Source organism: Lissotriton vulgaris, chromosome 10 (assembly GCF_964263255.1).
Source record: "Lissotriton vulgaris chromosome 10, aLisVul1.2, whole genome shotgun sequence".
NCBI classification, from domain to species: Eukaryota; Metazoa; Chordata; class Amphibia; order Caudata; family Salamandridae; genus Lissotriton; species Lissotriton vulgaris.
Genome location: NC_141698.1, coordinates 97,445,108 through 97,464,792, shown reverse-complemented (window position 1 = coordinate 97,464,792; position 19,685 = coordinate 97,445,108). Strand labels below are relative to the sequence as shown.

Here is a 19,685-nt window from a genome sequence, read left to right as displayed (position 1 = left end):
TGAGAGTTTATGTAATCATAAAACTATATGCAGCATATTTTTCAAATATACAGTGATGTATATAGTGTCGGGCAGACATGGTTTCTTTTTTACTTTTACCCCGTTGCACGTTTGTGAAGAATCGAAGTCACCCAATGGGGTTCCGTGCAAACTGTTCAATAAACCCCCGTTAATACCTGCAAAGGAGTACATGGTCTCTAGTGCCATTGTGTTGGGTCAAGGGAGTGGGGACTTGAAGGATTATAGTTATATATATTTCACTGTTTATGCGAGCTGGCATGCACACCCTTGAAATAGGCTATGACTCGGCTCATATGCTCAGTTTGGGGCAGGAGCACTAGATGGTTATGGAGCAGTAATACTGCATCATACTTCAGGTTTCTTGGGTGGATGTTGCTAAGAATTGTGATGGCCCGGGCTCTATCGAAATAATCTTCAAACAGTTTTCTCCTCTGGGTGAGTAAAACGGCTTTTTCTGGGGCTTTTGAAGCTTGCAAGTGCCGTCAAGATTCTGAGTTTGTGGCCTTCAAAAAACTCTTATCCAACGCATTCCCACCCTTGACATTGTCAGAGTTTTACGCCAGCAAAGGGCTGAAGTTACTCCACTTCCAAAGCGCAAAGGAGCATGGATCACCTCCAGACTGGGAGGAACGGAGAGGGTAGTTGCCTCCATGTAGAATAGCGCTTTTCACTTGGCGGGGGGGAACAAAATAAGAAAAAATTTGCAATTGTAAAATCCGCACGCATTACGGAAATTGATGCCGCAAGAATACGTCACTTGACCTTCTCAATGGCATGCCTGGAAATACGCAGCTGGTGCAACTCTTCAGGCTTACTACTAGGTGGAGAAGTGTGGCTCAATGATTAGAGCGGCAGACCCTGATGCAGAGGTCTAGCCCGGGACCAGGGTTCAATTCCCCGCCTCGGCGGGTCTTGGGCTCAAAATTCCACGGACCTGGAAATTCTCGCCTCGGTGCCTATTCCCATCATGAAGTCCCACTCTGTAACTCTGGGCAATAGCTTGCTTAATCTCCACAACGGCCTCCACAACGCTAAGGATGCCTGGCCTCCACCTTGGGGGTGCCCAGGAGTGGACGCCTCACAGGGAAAGCCAGGATGGGTTCCACAGCGGTATTCGTACAAGCGCCTTGAGACCCTTGCGGGTGAGTAGTGCGCTATACAAGTATCAATTTACATTTACATTTACAATTTTCTCTCCTCCCTAAAAAGTAGTAATTGTGCATCCATTTGTAGGAGAACTACTTTGGCGGCAGAACACATTTTTTGTTTTTTTGTTTTGTTTGAGTGCTTTGCCATGCCCTCCCATGTCATAATCCGCCATGTGAGTGTCCCGTGGTCCCTTGGAGAGCTCTCCATCCATGAGTGGTTTCAGTGGTGTTCATCAGGCGGAGCCCTGCAGCCGCTCCAGAACCACAAACCTCTGCAAGCAGTGAGCAGCTGCCAAGACCAGCAGCTTCCAAGATCTGGTCAGCCTGACCCCTGATCTGCTGTTCCTTCGCTTGTTGTGAATATCTTTCTTGTTATGCAGACGCCAAATAGATATAACACACTATGAAGTTAGTTACCCGGCTAACAAGGCGCTTTCCTCTCGTGATGTCTCAATTGGGCCTGGCTTGGTTTCCTGTAGGTTTCCTCGGCTTTCTTCTGGTATGCATATGTGTATATTTTTATACATAATATTGGCTTTTCTATTATGGTTTTACTTTACTGCTTTGTTTTACAACCAGCATTTAGCTTTCCCTTGCACGTTGGTGCATAGGTCACCATTACAATCTTTTTTTGCACTTGTTTCCTTTCCTACATTGTGCCTGGTGGTGTAATGTAATTTGTACTTGTAAAGCGCACTAATACCCCAACTGGAGTGTCCTGGCGCTGTAACGCATAACGCTGTGGAACCCTTCCTGGCTTTTCCCTGTGAAATGTCCACTCCTGGGCACCCACAAGGTGAAGCCAGGCATCCCAGGGCCGTTGGGGCCGTTGTGGAGATTAAGCAAGCTATTGCCCAGAGTTGCAGAGTGGGACCCATGATTAGAATAGGCATCGAGGCGAGAATTATCAGGATCGAGGAAATTGAGCCCTGGTCCCGGGCCAGACCTCTGCATCAGGGTCTGCCGCTCTAACCATTGAGCCACACTTCTCCTGGTGGTGCTAACTGAAGTGTGCTGGATCCGGGATTTGGACTTTCGTTTTGTGGTTGCTCAAAGTCTGCACCTCTCCCATTTCCTCTTTGGCTTTTATCATCCCTCCACACATCCGTACCTCCCTCCAGTCCTACCCACCAATTTTTCCACCAGTACTTTGATTTTTTTTTTTCGCTGCCTCGCCTTAGTTCTGTTCTTTTCTTTCATTGATCCCGCGTGACTTTTTTTTCCTCTTGTCTCTCCAACACCCTTCTGTCTTTGTCCTGCAGCCAAAAGGGTGTGTATTTATCAGGAAGCCAGCGTGTATAAATAGTTTCTTCCAGCTCACCTGCGTTGTTTGCACGCAGCCTGGCTACGGTTTCTCAACTTTTGGAAACCAGGCTGGTACAGTCGTGTGGTGTCGTGTGGTGCCTAGTTTGAAAAGGTCTATAGCTAGTAAACCATTAATTAAATAAACCTAACTTGGTAAATACATGATGAGTTATAATTTATAGCCCACTATAACAAAGTCTTTTCACCAACTACATGGATCAGTTTTTTAGTTTTATTATTCAAAGACACATATTTTTATATCTGATAGTTCTTTTTGTATAAAGTGTAAATATAAACGTTTTTTCGGTACAATCTGATATGTTTTTATAATAATTTGGTATTTCTAAGCATTATATTCAGAATAGTTCATAAAAACAAATAACATAGACACAATTGAGCATAAGACAAAAAAGACGATGGTACGCGCGTTTCGGCTTGGCAGCCTTCGTCAGGTGACCCGTCTTTTGCAATGAAATGCTCAAGATGAGAGGAAAAACTGGCTAAAAAACATATATTTCATCGGAGCTTCGTGTCCCTTCAAACTATAATGAGGATAGGTAGTGCTGGTTCCTTGAATAAATGCATTACCCCATGATGAGAAACGATACAATGTATATGGAAGACGAACCTAGAATCTAGGCAGCTGATCTGAGATTAGGATCACATTTATATTAGCCGGGGGCCAGATGAAAGCTCATATGGGTTGGCGATATATCTGATGCTTATTCAAAACTAGCAGGGTATGGCCCTCACGGCATGGGGTGCTCTGTAAGACCGGCGTGTCGCGTCGGATGTAAAAATTAGGCTGAGTGCCAGCAGGGGGGGCGGTGGCACAGGGCGATGGGACTGTACGCTAAGGGGAGACTCATTAGTGGCTCTAGCATGACCTTCTGGTCCCACTGTTGATGCACCCTTTCACAATTACACCACACATATTTGTACTTATGTGGCATTCATTTAGCACCACGTGTTGCCTTACTGTAGTTTCCTGGACTTTTCTAGTAGCAAACTGGCGGGTCAGACCCCGAAGGCCCCAATGTGTCCTTCACCATAAGGTATCGCAACCGTTTAGGAAATATTTGATGGTGGACATCTACTCTAGGCCCTTCCCATATCAGATTGACTTACAGGTTCTTGATTACCTGGTCCTCAGCGCTGTCCTCTACAAGGCGCTATATTTTACTCTGCATACCTTTCTATATACCAACTCCCAGAACAACACTGAGGCCATTCTTGGGAGGTTAGTAGCACTGAATAAAAATCGTAAGCAAATATAAAAAAAGAAACAAGATGGAAGCAATAATCAAAATCTACATTAATAACCAGGACCCCCAATATGGTGTTTGTGTATATTGATTTGGAAGCCCTGCCCGACCTCTACTTCTCAGTAAATGAGAACCTGGTCATGGCCCACTTACATAGAAATAAGCAAATGGCTCACAATTCTGAGTGGCCGGACAAGACAACTGCATAAGTGTAGAGCATATGTGTTGAGCGTGCATATTTAACCTCGTAGGTTGGGAAACTAATTTGATTACCAAGGTAGTCATCTATGTACAGAGCCACTGAAATTATGCGATTGCGCAGTGATTTTTGCATAATTGTAGATTTGCCACATTATCCATCTGCCGCCTAATCGACAGATTTTAACCCCAAAAAGTTTCTAGCTCAAACGGTTCAAAAGTTAGTCAAAAAAACTCTGCGGCATGAGCTGCTGCGCAGAGTAAGGTCCTTTGCAAAGGTTGACTGGTCTTCCTTTCTGTAGCTCATTGCTATGTTTGTGTGTTGAACTAGTACTAATGAGGTGCAACCAATGCCCAGGCAGTGTCAACAAGTGTAACAATGAGAAAATAATTAAGTAATACTATCACAAATTTTACTGCATAATTTGCCTGCTCTTGCCGCATAATTTACTCTGTCCTGCCATATAATTTGACCCTCCCCTGCCAGTGGCCCTGTCTATGTAAGAAGCGTGGGTGAGGGCAAGCTGAGCATGTTTTTAAGCTGTAATTCCATGAATGGTGATTCTTTGAAATTCTGTGAGTGGTGGAAGTGACGTCATACTCCCTTGAAGCACTGATGGCATCACAGGATGATCCTCTGTCCCCCCCTTCAACACCCGACAGCCTCCTATTGGCTGCCGGATGATCAAGGCATTGGCCAGGTCATTAAACTGTAGATAGTAATGTGGCTTTCAGAGCCTTGAACACTATCTCTTCTGCTTCATGAACCCTGAGGCTAGCAGTAGCTAGGGCAATGCCAGGGGCACATTTGCTAACCGTAGGTTTCCTTAAGTGCCCTCAATGCACGAGAAGTGTTTTAACCCCTTCGACGCTCATGACGAGCTCAGCTCGTCATGAGTTACGCCTGTCGTACGCTCGTCTCGTCATGTAACGCGGGTTTTTTAAAAACTCAGCGCACAGCGGGAAAACGGCCCGCGTGCATGAGGTTAATGGTGCACTTGAACTCAGGAATAGAGAGGTGGGTGCCTCAGGCCTGACTAAGAAGGGCATTATTGTCATCAATCAATCAGGGTTTTGTAGAGTGCACTACTCGCCCATTAGTGTCTCTAGGCGCCGTTGGGGTCATTCGAAGAGCCAGGTCTTGGGGTCCTTCCTGAATTGGTGCAGTGTCGGCTTCGCCAGAGGTGAAGGGGGAGACCATTCCAGGTAAGCTTCTGACAACTTGGAAGAACTGAAGCCTTGATACACGCGCATAGTCGAAAGTTTTTGGTGGGCAGGAAACTTTAGGGTTGGTGCCAAGTTGAGCTTGCCCACAGCTAAGATGGATAAAAGAGTGAAGTGCCAGGATATAAGGTTGTCTTGTGCAAGCATGCTTGATGTCTGCAGCCAGGTTAGTGAATTAGATGTCCAGGAGGTTAGACATTGTTATTTGTGGCAGAATCAGCCTTCTTTTGGAGTTTGGTGGGTACTCTGGGAGGCACAATAACAAGCTGCTGCTGCTGCAGTGACCCAGCTGTCTCATCACCTGAGTGTTGTTGGGTTGGTGATGAGGAAGGGAAGGTGGGGAGTGCATCTTTTTAATATTTAATAACTGGAACCTGGCGGCTGTGGTGGTGGAAGAGATCAACGTGCCTCTTGGCGAATCGAAAATGTGTACAAATGTACCCTGCAGAGGTGGACTAGGGATTTCTATTTCCTACAGTGACATCCATTTTCTTCAGCTTTGTAAACTTACGCAGCCTTTTGCTTGCTCTTCACTTCCTTTCATATCCGCGTCTGTGTTTTATTTTGCACCAAAAAACCGCCCTGCTTAATTCTTTTTATTTCCAGGTAGACTTACAACTTGCTATTGTGAAATAAACAATTAAAGCAATCATGAAAGTGCACAGAGTACCTGATCTAGTGAATGATTAACCTGATTAACATGGGGCGGTGCATGTCCCAAGGTTATAGGACAGAAAGAGTCTGTTGCCCAGTCTATGCCTTCAGCCCATCCTGTCGCACCCACTGACTGAAGGACCATGCTATCCAGAGTCCATTGGAACAGGTCAGATAAAGGCCTCTGGACATCAAGGTCCCAGATGCTTCTTTTCTGCAGCTGTTGCACATTTGAGCATCTGTAAGGGGCGAAAGAGCTCCCCAAATCCAACCCCAGTGGCAAAATGTATGCATAGAAATGTTTTTGATAGTTAAAGTGCTCTTTCGTAAATGTTTGTTAAGTGTTCCAGAAACAAAATGTTTTATAAGCGTAGTACAACTGTAGAGCAAAAAAATAGTATGGTGCTCGTGGCCCTTTCTGCTCATTGGGCGCTGAATCAATTGCATCTGGTTCATTCAATTGCAAACGCGTAGAAATCGAGGATTTAGGGTTGAGTATCTGCTTTTGAAAGAGTCTTGGAGTACCTCCATGTACATGGCGGTGGTAGCAGCCCATCTCAGTAAGAAGGGTATATTTAGTCTACTATGCTTGGCTGATTGACCCCTGAAGGCAAGCTGTTACCAGAATGTTTCTCCTACAATTTCATCCAGCCTCAAAGCCCCCAACATCTGGGGATACCAATAATCTGCTACATATCAAGATCTTCCACAGTATCTAGTATTAGGATTTTGTTTAGTTCTGGGATCATGCAAATGTTTAAATTTGGAGTAGAGATTTTCTTTTATTGATCAGAAATGTCCTTGACATAAAGCAAACCAGATCTTACCTTCTCTGCGATTGAACAATGAATGCTAATGCTTGGAGTATCTTTGAAGAGATTAGAAAATAATAGTATTTTTTTCAGAATTTGATCACAAATGGCATAGTCTTTTGGGAGCTGGGGCTACACCTTGTGACAAACAATTGCAGTGCAACAGAGCAACTTGGTGGTTGCACGCATAGACCACATCTGCAGATTTGTGGGACAATGGAGGAAGTTTGGGTGCAACATCAAACGCAGATCCAGTGTACTCTTTCAGCAGGCGAAGGAGCAAGGTCTAGACCCCCTCTGTTTCAGAGGCCTGCAAATCACTGCTTCATCACTAGTTTCTGACACAAGTTTGCAAATGCGTTATCAACTACAAGGTAGTTGTGCAAATCTATGATCACTGGCAGGTACCTACTGGTAGATCTTGTCGCAGTAGCAAGAAATGTAAAATGCCAACACGCTGCTCTCATGTCCCCCAAGTTCACTTCAAGCAGAGTAGGCTTTTGCACATTAGGCCACGGTGTTGCCCCCGCCCCTCCTTCTTTTTTAAAATAATTCTAAATCTGAAGAATTTGTAATGAGGATGTCCTTAATAGCTCTTATATTCCCACATCTGTGTTTGATTCAGGACCGTCTTCTGTGAGAGAAGATGCTCAAGGGCTTGATGTGCATCTTGATCTACTTTCCAGGAGGGCAGGCTTTTCTGCATCCTAGCTTTCCAAAGCTGAGCTTAAACAAATAAATACTCAGCAAAAACTCTATTATCAGAATTCACTTAAAAATACATCCCACCTTTCATTAGGGTTTCTCTAAATTGCTTATGGTGGAAACTGATGTACGCAATAAAAGACACATTAAACCATTTTAATTTTGATTACAAATACAACAGCACCAATTCACATGTCCCATACTGTAATTTTTGAGTGTCATTAATGATTTTGAGTCTGTTGAGCTCTTGCTTCCTTGATGTCTTCTGTTGATTTGTCTTCTCTGACCTTGGTCAATGTTTCGGGTATTCTTCCTAAATCATGTTCTTTTCCCTCTCTTACAGTCGGAGGCATGGGTGGTATCAAACGCCCTCCACCAGGATCCAGCGATGAGCCGAAAGAGAAGAAAATACTTTCTGAAGTGAATACCCCATCTTCTCCCAAATCATCCCAGGCACTTCCATCGCCTAAGGACAGGACTATAACTTCTGTACAGAAGCACAGCCCAGTGACAGCAAATACTCCAATCAAAGCGCCTGTACGACACTATTTATTCCCATCATTTCAACAACTTTCTCTATCTATAAAACTTTTGATATTGCATATTAGGCTAGTGCTCAGATTAATAAATACATTGAAATAGAGGCAGCTGCAAGGCTCAGTGAGTTAAATGCTTATCAATGATACCTGTTGCTTTGTGATGCACGAATTAGAATCTCACACTTCCAGCTCAGACCTCCATCCTGCCAAGGATGGTAAACTGAGTACCCTTAAATTTGGTAACAGAAAGATTTGTTTTTAAAATGTTTATTTAGAGTGCCGCAAAACAGATAAATGAAAATTGAAGGCTAATACAAACAACAAATACTTTAAATGATAATGTTATGTCTGGTCCTTCTTGAGAGCCAGTTGTGTGAGTATCGGATTCTAAATTTGGGTATGTGCTGCTGCTTGTAGTTCTGAGTGACATTATAGCAAAGAAATGCCCCTTTTCACATCTATAATTAGGTGTGTCTTCAGAACTCTTTCTTTGAAAAAGGAAAGATGGTGTGCTTTAGTACCTCTGAGCCAGATCATCACAAATGCAATACAGTTTATAAAATATTTCACATTAAGGGTTTTTGTCTTTGAAAGGTGTATTCTTGATTCAACAAAATGTCACCAAAGCCGGGGGGGGTGAGGGGGGGGTTTATTTTTTGTGACCTTTTTTTTCTGCGTGTCAGATAGTAACGCTAATATGTTGTATGTACTGATATCATGCAGTGGGGTTATATAAACGTACCTTTTGATTTCTGTAAGGTTATTCAGTAGAAATTAAAACACTGCACACTATCTTGTCCTCAACAAGAGTTCAATTAAAAAGGAGTGGGATACTGACCTTGTAAGCATATTCCAGGGTTGGATGCAGTACTTAGTTTGTACCGGTGGTTGCCAGTGGGTACCACCAGTACTTAATTTATGGTGCAGCCAGTCTGTCTCCTCCCTTGCAGTGTGCACCCTTCTTTTATTTTCACAAATATCAGTAGGAATACAGCCAAAACAGTGATCCTCTGACATACTGTGTATTGACAGTCCTTCTTCTATTTCAATACATATGTAAGTCAAAGGACAATGGCTTTCCCTCTTGGTCAATATGCATGCTGCATTCTAGCCAGGCTGTTAAGCTCTTTGAGGCTGTCGAGGGGTAGAAGGCGGGGCTTCAGGTCAGTAATGCTGTTAAGTCTGCTGCCGTGATCAAAAAATGAAGGAGTTAAGGCCCGCCATCACTGCCCACATCCATCCTTACTCCACTTCTTAAAGAAAAGCATTATCTCCTCGCCCGTCTTCCTTGCCACAATAATTATTAATGAGCATTCTGCTCCAACAGAAACTCCAAGCAAAAGTTAACATACTAGTCTACCTATCCCTCCAATATGGCCCCCAGTGGCAACCCCAAATCACATAAAAGGATACAAAATCCACACCACAACCTATTTTTTTGTTTCTGCACTACTCCGAGTGCTGTTCATGTTCCTGTTCTACAGGTAAGTTGGGGGCGGGGGTCCTGCTTTAGCGGACTCTTGAGCCCCGTTTTGGGGGGAGGGATGCATGTCCGGACAGACTCATGTTGTCATGTTCTGCTTCCCTCTATAGGGAGGGTTACGTTGTTTGTTCCCTCTGTTTACTCTGTTGACTCCATAGTTCCAGGCCGGGGTGGTGGTTGGCCTCACTGTCTGCGGTTTCTCTCCTGAACCGGGGGAATGTGTTGGCGGACTGTCTGTGTGGGATCTTTCCCTCCTTGGGTTCTTTTTATCTGTTTCAGATGATATTCCAGCCATTGTTGTGGTGTTTCGAGTGTCCGATGGTGGACTTGTTTGCTTCTTCGGTCCTTGGCACTTTCCGTTATTTCTAGGCATTTATGCCTTTTCCATGGGCTTGGAGGATGGATGCGATATCCTTCCAGTGGCCGAGGAGCCTGTTGTCAGCCTTCCTCTGGTTCCCCTGATTCCGGCGATTGTGCTGAGGTTTGGGTGTGAAGGGGCATTGGTGCCTCTGGTGGTTCCGGGTTGGCTTCGCCCCCGTGGTTTCCTCTGTTGTTGGTGGCGGCGTTGCGTCCAGGTTGAACGTGGCTGTTCCTTCTATATCCATTTCATGGGCCCTCTGGTTCTTCTTCGGTGTTCCGGCCTGTGTTCCTTCTGGGTTGGCTCTTGTGCTGTCTTCCCTGTTCCTGAATGGTTGTTCATTTGGGGTTGTGGGTCTTATCCTGCTGTGCGGGCGCCCCTCTGCTTTTGTTGTCTTTCACTATGCATTGGGTCTCCTTTGCTATTTGGGGTGTGCGCTATGGTTTGGCTCATGATCGGGTCCTGGATATTTTCCTTAGTGTTTTTTTTGAGAGGTGTCTCTCTCCGTTGTTGTCACTGACGTTTTCTTGTTGTACTGCCTTCCACGTGTGGGCTGTGTTTCCTATCCATTAAGCTGATATTGCTTTGGTATCTGCTCATTAGTAATTACTGTGGCGAGGAAGACGGACGAGGAGGTAATGCCCCGGTTACTTACCGGTAATCTTCATTACTCCGAGTCCTAGTCTTCCTCGCCACAGTATAGTTTCCCTTCTCTCCCGGCCCTTTGTTGTGGTTTCATGTATACGGCTTCAGTTTACAGGTCGTGGTGTGGATCTTGTATCCTTTTATGTGATTGGTAGTTGCCACTGGGGGCCATATTGGAGGGATAGGGAGACTAGTATGTTAAGTTTTGCTTGGAGTTTTTGTAGGAGCAGAATGCTCATTAGTAATACTCTGGTGAGGAAGACTAGGACTCGGAGTAATGAAGATTACCGGTAAGTCCCATGGTTGTTAAATTTAAGCACAGTGTTGAAGCTTGGGCAACTTTACCATGGATATCTGCTGACCATTTGATAAAAGGCTGTACCTAATATTATGTCTTGTTAAAAAGAATATTGCACCTTTGTAAAAGAAAATCATCACATTCTTCTTGTTTTAATTTGTAGACCAGAGATTTTTCAGACAGAATCAACCACAGCGGCACTCTTAGCAGCAACTGTGCGATGTGTGGCAAGCATGTTCATCTTGTGCAGCGGCACTTGGTGGACGGGAAGCTCTACCACAGGAACTGCTTCAGGTAAGGCAAAATTCGAACCTAAGGGACACAGGGAGAGTTCAAAGAGCGTGTATATATCAGGCGTCATAGAGACTTAGGTGCTGTAATGTTACGATTAGTACAAAACACGGGATCCAGAAGATCTGCCTTTATTACGTGTCTCCACTGCTCCACCCCTTCGCCAGTCTGACGCCTCACAGTTCACCACCTCAACATTCTAAGGCAAGCTCTCTGGCCAACTGTTGGAATGTTCTAATATTCTAAAGGGGAAAGGGGGGGTAGGAACATACTATCTATGATTGCCTCCATATTACAACATGTAACATCTGGAGTCTGTAGGCCCGATTCACAAAATTAATTTGAGACAAAATCCTAACTTTACGACTTTCGGTATTCACAAAAGATATTTAGTAGTAGTAAAGTTAGGATTCCTAACTTTACTACTACTAAATGCCTTTTGTGAATACCAAAAGTCGTAAAGTTAGGATTTTTGTCAGTTTAGTAGTAGTAAAGTTAAGAATCCTAACTTTACTACTACTAAATGCCTTTTGTGAATACTGAAAGTCGTAAAGTTAGGATTTTGTCTCCGATTACTTTTGTGAATCGGTCCCAATGTGTTTTGATGGCCACTAGAAATTCCTATTGACAGGAGAAATTCAGGCTATAAGAAGGTTTTGCACAGTAATTTACAGAGTACAAGAGGGGAAGTGTCTGTGCATTGTAAGTCTAGCCACAAATGTAAGACAAGGAAGGAAGGGAGAATGAATGGCATAATCCCTGGGAAGAGGAAATGTAAAAAAAAGGATAATGTTGGAGTTTTATCATGGTCTTACCCTTATTTACAGAACAAAATGAGAGCATTTTAATTTGCCTCTCTCTGAAATATTAAAATAATAATCTGTTATTAATATCGCCTTGTCAAGAGTACCAATAGTGAATCTGCTTAAATGATAGTTAATTTGGTTGTGAGAACTTGAACTTCCTTAGTTTGTCTTGCTATCATTTTTTATACAGAGCAGTGTTTTGTTGCTTGATGGTTTTATAGAGGTTTTGGTATGATTATTGTGCGCTAATATTATGACGCCCATGCTTGCATTTTGTGGTAAGGGGCCTTATATGAACTCTTGCATTCAGAAAGCGTATATAGTCAGCTTGTTTTTTTTGTGACGAGCTTTGTGCTGTCTGTTCTTACTTTTTTTTTTACTAATTATTTGCAGGTGTAAGCAGTGCACTGGAACTCTACACCCAGGCACCTATAAATCTGGGCTTGAACCTGGAACTTTTATCTGCATCAACCACCAAAATAACAACACCACAGGCCTTGGGACCACCGCCAATGGACACGCCATAAATGTAACCAACCAATACAAGCCAGGACTAGGGCCTTCAATCTCCAGTCAGCCAAACAGGTTGGATACGCCAAAGACCGGTTCAACAAACTCTGGATTTCTCTCTACACCACGTGAAACACAAAAGTTGCCCGAGGAATCTTGGAGAATTGGCCAACAACCAAAAGTCCAGTCTCCTACGAGCAGTTACAGCGTGCCATCGCCCACTGGCTATAGTAGTAGTTCAACCATCAGTAGCTCCGTTCCCGCCTTAACTACATCAACGGCTGTCAACAGCAATAAAACACCTTCCCCGTTTAACCTTCACAATAGCACCCCTAAGAGCAGCAACGCTGTTACTAACCTCGGTAACAGAAGTGCCACACCTTTCAACAGCAATATTACTACCTCATCGAACAGTACTAGTACTCCTGCCAATAACTACAAAAACGCTCTAAACAGCAGTGCAAGCAAAACGCCTTACAGTAGTGTTCCATCTGCTCACAGTGATAAAAACAGTGTTCTTCCTACGCCTACCACAAATGGCAAACTGGCTGTTAATAGCAATGCACCCTACAACATCACTCCTGCAAGCAGTTTCAGCAATGTTGCTCTCAGCAGCAAGGACACAGCCCCTGCTAGCAGTTACAGGACTAGTCCCAACAGCACAAGTGCAACTAATGTGTTTACCAATAAGTCGACTACTCCCTCTAGCAGCAGTGCCACTACTGTGTACAGCAGTAAGTCTACTACTCCATCCAACATTGGCTTCACTACAGTCTTCAGCAACAAGCCTAAGACGTCTGCTCCTTCTATCAGCAGCACCACTACTGCGATCAGCAGCAAGTCTGCTGCTCCATCTAGCAGCAGCAGCAATACTACTATCTTCAGCAATAAGTCTACCACTCCATCTAGCAACAGCACCACTACAGTCTCCAACAGTAAGTCTACTACTCCATCTACCAACACCAACACTACAGCCTTCAGCAGTAAATCGCCTGCTCCCTCTGGCAGCAGTACCACTACTGTGTTCAGCAGTAAGTCTCCTATTCCATCTAGCACCAACAGCTTCGCCCCTACCGTGTCCAACAGGACTACTGCTCCATCAAGCAGCACGAACACTACTGTTTTTGGCAGTAAACATGTCTCTCCCTCCAGCACTACGAGCAGTAGCACTGGAACTGTCTCGAGTACTAAAGACAGTGCTCCTTTTAAAGGGTTCGGTGTTCCTTTCAGCAGTAGCGCAGCGACTGTCCCCACCAAAAAGGACAATGTCCCCTCCAGCATTTCCAGTATTACTCCTATCAGTAGTACGACCAATGGATCAAGTAGTAATAAGAATACAAGTTTCCCAGGCAGTGACGCCACTACTCCTAGCAGCAATTACAGAACAACAGTCACCATCAATAATAAAAACACTACTCCGGCCTGTAATAATAGTACTAATACTGCCAGTGCACTTTCTTGGGGAAAGTCTCCTGCTGTTACTATTGTGGTCCAAACTGAGCATAATCAACCTTCCAAACCCTGGACCACGTCCGCTGCCAAAACCCAGGTAGAACGAGAAAAGTTTTTCCAATCTGCAATGGTTGTTGCTGGGGCAACAAGCGAAGAAGCTCCAGCCGGAAAGGAACCACTCAAGGACACGCATCATGGAGTGTTGGGTAAAGGGACATCTGGTGAAACTACTGCCAAGTCCACAACAGGAATGAGTGAAAAAGACAAAGCACGGAGTCACCTTCTAAAGGCACTTCCTGGATCTTCCTCGTCATCCGCTACCCCAGGGGGAGGAGCTACTACTACTAGTACCCAGCTCTCCAGCAGGTAGGAAGCTGTATATTTCCATTGTGTAATTCCTGGGATAAGTGTGAGGTCCATAGAAATTGACTATTATGTGCAGAGCAGTCTTTGGTCTGTCTCTCTGTTGCTTTGTTTTTTCCTTTTGGCTGGATTGGTTTTTAGATTTTAACCTGATAATAAGTCTATATGTTGCTGATGGACCACTCAAATGTTGATACTATTAGGTAAGGGTCCACGTGGTGGACACTGGATCTGGAAAGAAACATTTAACTTGTCCATGCTTGTGCTGTGTTTTACTGCAGGTTCCCCCCAGGTGATTCCCAGTCACACATCACCAGTCCCAAAAGAGAGTCTCCGAAACTCGGACGCAAAACAAAAGAGGAACATACACCATTGTGGCCATCAGCACCACTTCGACCATCAAATCCAGGTTTGACGACTGTGTCAGGAGGCGGAGTTTCCTCAAAGAACTCTGAAAAGAGCCCCCCATTGCCTGGGACAGATCAATTCAGCAGTGGAACCAGCCACAAAGCTGAGACACCATCTTCAACAGGTCAGCCTCCCCTTATTTCACGTTCCATGTGTGGTATTCCTGTTGCCTCCTGCAAGTTACTGTCTAACTCAAGTGACAGTCCACATTCCATGTATATGCTCAGTGACTGTCTTTTAATTAGTACATCACAATCTTTCTACTTTGTGCACAAAGAATCCTTTGTGTTAGTCTCTTTCTCTGCGAAAAACAGATTAGAAAGGGTTCGTTGAATCCAGAACATTTGCAGAATTGGGCTCTGTGATCATGTGATCAAGGATACGGTCAATGCATCATTTGTTTAGTTCTGATCTTGGAGCCAACATAGATGTAGTTGTGTGTTCATAGAGGTGGTTGATGTCAAGTCACCAGTAGAGATGGATTCTGTTTAAGTGCTCTGGTACAAGTTGAAAGGTAAATACTATACATTACATTTTTCAAAGGTTTCGAATCTATCGAATCTATCAAATGTATCCTGAGGTGATATTTTGTAAAAAGAAAAAAAGCTCATAGCTGGATCTTCTTTGTAGTGAAGAATGTCTTTCAATAGGCTTTAAAAATATATATTTTTTAGAGTTTTATATAGCTCGAACTAGACCAGAGACATCGGGTATCGGAGCACTTTAACATGAGCACCAGTTTCGTTATAGATGAACACATTCATTTTTGTTAGGCACAGGGAGATTAAGTGATTGGCTCAGAATCACAGGATGTTGAGCGTCGTTGCCGAGATTTGAACCCATTTTCCCAGTTCCGAGGTCGATCGCTCTAGCCGCAAAGCTACATCCTCTCCCCTTGCGAAGGTTAATCTTTTACATGTACTAAGTTTTTGTAGAATTTTAGGATAAAACATCTAATTATGCTATTTCACGGTCTTCTTTTAGCACCAGTCACCTTAGACTTTTATCATGCTCTCCCATTCATTCCAACCACTATTATCAATGTCTCATCAGCATCCACAGCTGTCCAGGATGTTTAGCTTGACATCTTACAAGAGATAGTGACTTTTTTTTCCTTTACCGGCTATTCCGTCCACTGTGTCTCCCAATAAGACTCTTGAAATCTCCATAGGATTGTCTCAAAAGCTAGACAAAATATGGTGTCCTTATGTGGTAATCTCTGTATCCTCTTCCCTTGACCTGGCCATTAAAATTCAATTTTCCAAATCCATTTACCACTTTTGATGTTTTGGGCAGGTGTCCAGTGCAAGTGCTCTAACCTCTAGATGACTCCGAAGCCTCAGAGGTGTCGACATATTAAACATAGTAAGAAAGGCAACTATTATCGGATGTAGTCTTTGCTCAACTAGTAAACCGATTAAACCAATATAGAGAGTACTTAGAGTTAAATCCTGCGTTCCTACTTTCCCTTAATGCCTAAGCAGAGGGGTCTTTGTAAATGTTATAAAGGATAATTGGAAACTTGTTTTAGCAAACTTAATCCCATAAAACAATCCTTTCAAAACTGCTAAAGGATTACTTGTCCCCTCAATTAATTCCTAAATTTGAGAAGTGGAAATGTTACTCTGTTATTTTGATAGAAAAGGATAGTGGAGGGATAAAAGAGTGAAGGATTAAAACATTTTTGTTTGTTTGTTTGTTTTGGAGGTCATAGCAGTAGGAGGATGCTTGGGATGAGTAAAAGGGATGTGTCAGAGGGAAGAGTTTAGAAATGCTTGTTTTTGGGGCTCGATATAGTAAAAGAAGTGTCAGATGGTGCAAGGAGGGGTAGAGTAGGGGAGAGTCTAGAAAGGGCTGTTTTGAGGATCATAGTAGTGGTATGGGGTTTGGGATGAAGGAGAGTGAATGTAGAGGATGTATTTATAGAGGTATTGGGTGAGAAATAGGGTAGTGCATTGGAAAGAGTAGTATAAAGAATATTGAGATGAGTCGGAGAGTTGAAGTAGAAGCTATATTGAGGTATAGGGTGAGAAATAGGGTAGTGCATTGAATATGCTTTTTTTGGAGAAAAGTAATAAATGTATAGATCAAGTAACTAATATGCTCTCTCAGTTTGACACAGCGCAGCGGGCAGGGTCAAATCTGATCTACTCCAATGGCCTCTGGAGTGTGAGCTTGACTTACTCCCCCATCCCCGCTAATATTGCACTCAACCCCTAGTCATTCCTTTCCCACTTATCAGCCTATGTCCTTCTAACTGCTCTGGTTTTTGACTTCTGCATGACAGGCAAGCAGCCCTTATGCGTTTAGATGACTGTTTGCACGATTGTTGATTAAAGAAGTGGTTGTACTCGTCATGTGCACCTGTCAGAAGCCTTCTTTGTTAAATTCTTAGCTGCTGAAAGTACATAAAGCGTCATGACTGCTCATAGTGTGTGTGTGCGTTTGTGTGTGTGTGTGTGTGCGTGTACACGCATGCATTCCCAAAATGAAGGCCTATTTTGCTTTTGTTCAATCTTTGAAAGTTTTGTGCACATTGATCAAAGTGATAGTGTGGGGTTCCAAACCATCATTTCTCTATTTTAACTCCAGTGGAGAGTTCTGGGATGAGCTGCAGAAAAAAATAATACCAGATTTGGCATAAACACCGAGCTCAATTGAGCTTTTCTAAATTTGGTGTATAACCGCTCAGCATTTTTTCAATAGTTTTAATTGAAATGTCTAGTTTGAAAACACACAGGCCTGCATTATACAGAGTATGCCAGGGGCACAATGGCTATTTGTCCCTGCGGTTTGCGCCACTGGGGCATTTTTGCATTACAGGAAGGCCAGCAGATGCTTGCGCAGCCCCTCTGTAATATGAATACGGCTGGCACACATCTTGCGCCAGTGCAGTCGCAACAGTGAGTGCCCTAATTTGCATGTTGGCATTGACCTATTCAAATAAGGAAACCTTATTGCATTTTCACCTTTGCCATATTGCAGACATGGGCGCCAGGCAAAAACCCATTGGGAGGGGGACTGATTTTCGGTGCTATCTGTGAGATAGAGCCCAGTCATTTTCTATCCTGAAGACTCTGCTTTAAAGGGTAACAAGCGACAGGGACACAGCTCAGGTACCTCCTGAAGGCAGGTGCCGTCGGATGAGACACCTGCCTCAGGGGAATGACTGTTCCACTTTGAAAGTAAGGCTGGGTGTCTGCCTTACTATAGCTAGGGTGCCTCAAACAGTCAGGCCGGCTTTCTCTCAGGCCCAGTTCACAGTACAGATGAGAGTTTGTTCCTGCACTATGAACAGCACATTTGCTGTAGTAGGGCACACGGTTTCAGTCTGCCGCATGGCTGAGTGGGACAGTGTGCCCGGTGCACAATAGGGCCCCTGAAGTCTATGGACAGCCTCATTTTTAGACTGGTATGGATAAGGATGGTGCACCAAAGTAGGAGTCCAAGAGAATTATAATATTTGAAAAAAGTTCCTTTATTGATCCGATTCTTTAAAAGGCCTCAGCCAACGCGTTTCGTTCCCGTTGGGAACTTCGTCAGGGCAAAATGGTTTATGGGTGGAGTCCCTTAAGGCAGCCAAATAAATTTCATGAACAAAGAGTATCCAAAGTAACCAATGGGTTTTGTATCTAGTAGCTGGTAACGGAGACGTAGTATGGAGGATTGCGGTAGCTCCTTCAAATCAAGCGGCGGCAGAGATATTCACACTCCTGATGGGTATGGATAGCGTGAGTGAAGGGTCAACAAATAGCAGTTTGGTAAAAGAAAAAACTCAGGCCTCTAGGTCCGTAAGGTGTCTAGTAACACTGCAGTTGCCCTGTTTCAGAAGAGTGAAATGCTCATTTTTAGACTGGACATGGACATGGAATCCATTTGGTGACGTTGTATGGTTGGGGACTCCCGACGGCCTTGACTTCTACATTGTGAAGTATTTTTTTTCTTAGACCATAGAGCTCAAGGAAGGATTGGTCCAATCCGCAGAGCTCTTCACTCAGGAAAAAAATGGCTGTAAATGGCAACGTGAGTCAACAGAAAATATTTCAGTTGGAAATGATTACGGTTGTAAAACCTGCTCTAATTAAGAAAAGTGCCAGCATAGCTTTTGCAAACACTAAAGAAGTATTGCACCTACCGTCGTCACTCTCCATCCAGCTGTCCCAATTGCAAAACCAGGTTGAGCTTATTGCTCAGTGCTCTCCTCACAATTGCGGCTGTCTTAATGAATGAAAGATTTCTAAAGATCATGGCTACTCCATGGTGCCTCCCAGCATTAAACCTGCTAAGGCACTTCCACTAACTGCCTGACTAATGAGATGAGACAAGTTGCTTTTAGGGCCTTTCTGAATGTGGAGTCTTGAGAAATAGCTCAGACTGGCCATGAGAGCAGGTTCTGTTCTTTGTTAACGTGAACCGAAAAGGAGTGCCAACCATTCCTAAAGTAGCAAAATCTCTGGCACTGCTGCACGGCCCTGAGGCAGAGCGAAGAGAGGGTTGATAATGTACAACCCTACAATCCTGTCAATCAAATACTGGTCTGATGAGTGAGTGTTAGAGCATTGAAAAGAATCCTTTTCCTGAAGTGGAGCCCAAAAATCCACAGTTGGTTATTAGAAGTCCTACTGGCCAACCATTGGCTTTGCTTTTCTGGGCTCAGACTTGCGTATGTGTTCAGAATTCAAGACACTTGTCAAGCGGGCAGATATTATTGTGGGAGAGTTGGGAATAAAGTGTAGATAAGATTTGAAGAACATGGATAGGTCTGTGTCCTGTTACCACATGTCCCAGAGAGCATCCATCTTGTCAATAGGTATTGAGCTGATAAACTGAAGGCTCCCAGAGAAACAAGTCAACCCAGACATGTTCTTTCAAGTATTGTATACTTCTGTATTCAGCGTTCAGTTCCAATCCGTTCCAGCCTTCCATAGAGATACACCTCGGTGTTTCGCCCAACCACACATTCGATCTCCATTTGACAACTTTTCTGTCTGATCATGTGACTCTGAAAAGGTGTATCTTGATTTAATGTTGAGTAATTTAATGGGATATCAGATATGTAATGTAACAGGATAACGTCAGGTCATCTTCAGGTGTCCCATATAATGTTTTATGGGCGTGCCATCAGCCGCCTCCTAATCTCATAATTGTATCTAAAGGTTAGTTCATGGGATTGAGGGTGTAAAAAGAAATAATAAAAATC

General features: G+C 43.8%; 1 protein-coding gene across 1 annotated transcript in view; it reads left to right on the top strand.

Annotated features, from left to right (window-relative positions):
• Positions 1-19,685, top strand: part of MICALL2 (MICAL like 2) — a 155,056-nt gene that overhangs the window by 80,452 nt on the left and 54,919 nt on the right. Inside the window, exons 4-7 of the mRNA XM_086940595.1 lie at positions 7,676-7,869; positions 10,819-10,949; positions 12,146-14,080; positions 14,359-14,609. Of these exons, the coding sequence (XP_086796721.1) occupies positions 7,676-7,869; positions 10,819-10,949; positions 12,146-14,080; positions 14,359-14,609 (2,511 nt within the window). The remainder of the gene's footprint in view (positions 1-7,675; positions 7,870-10,818; positions 10,950-12,145; positions 14,081-14,358; positions 14,610-19,685) is intronic.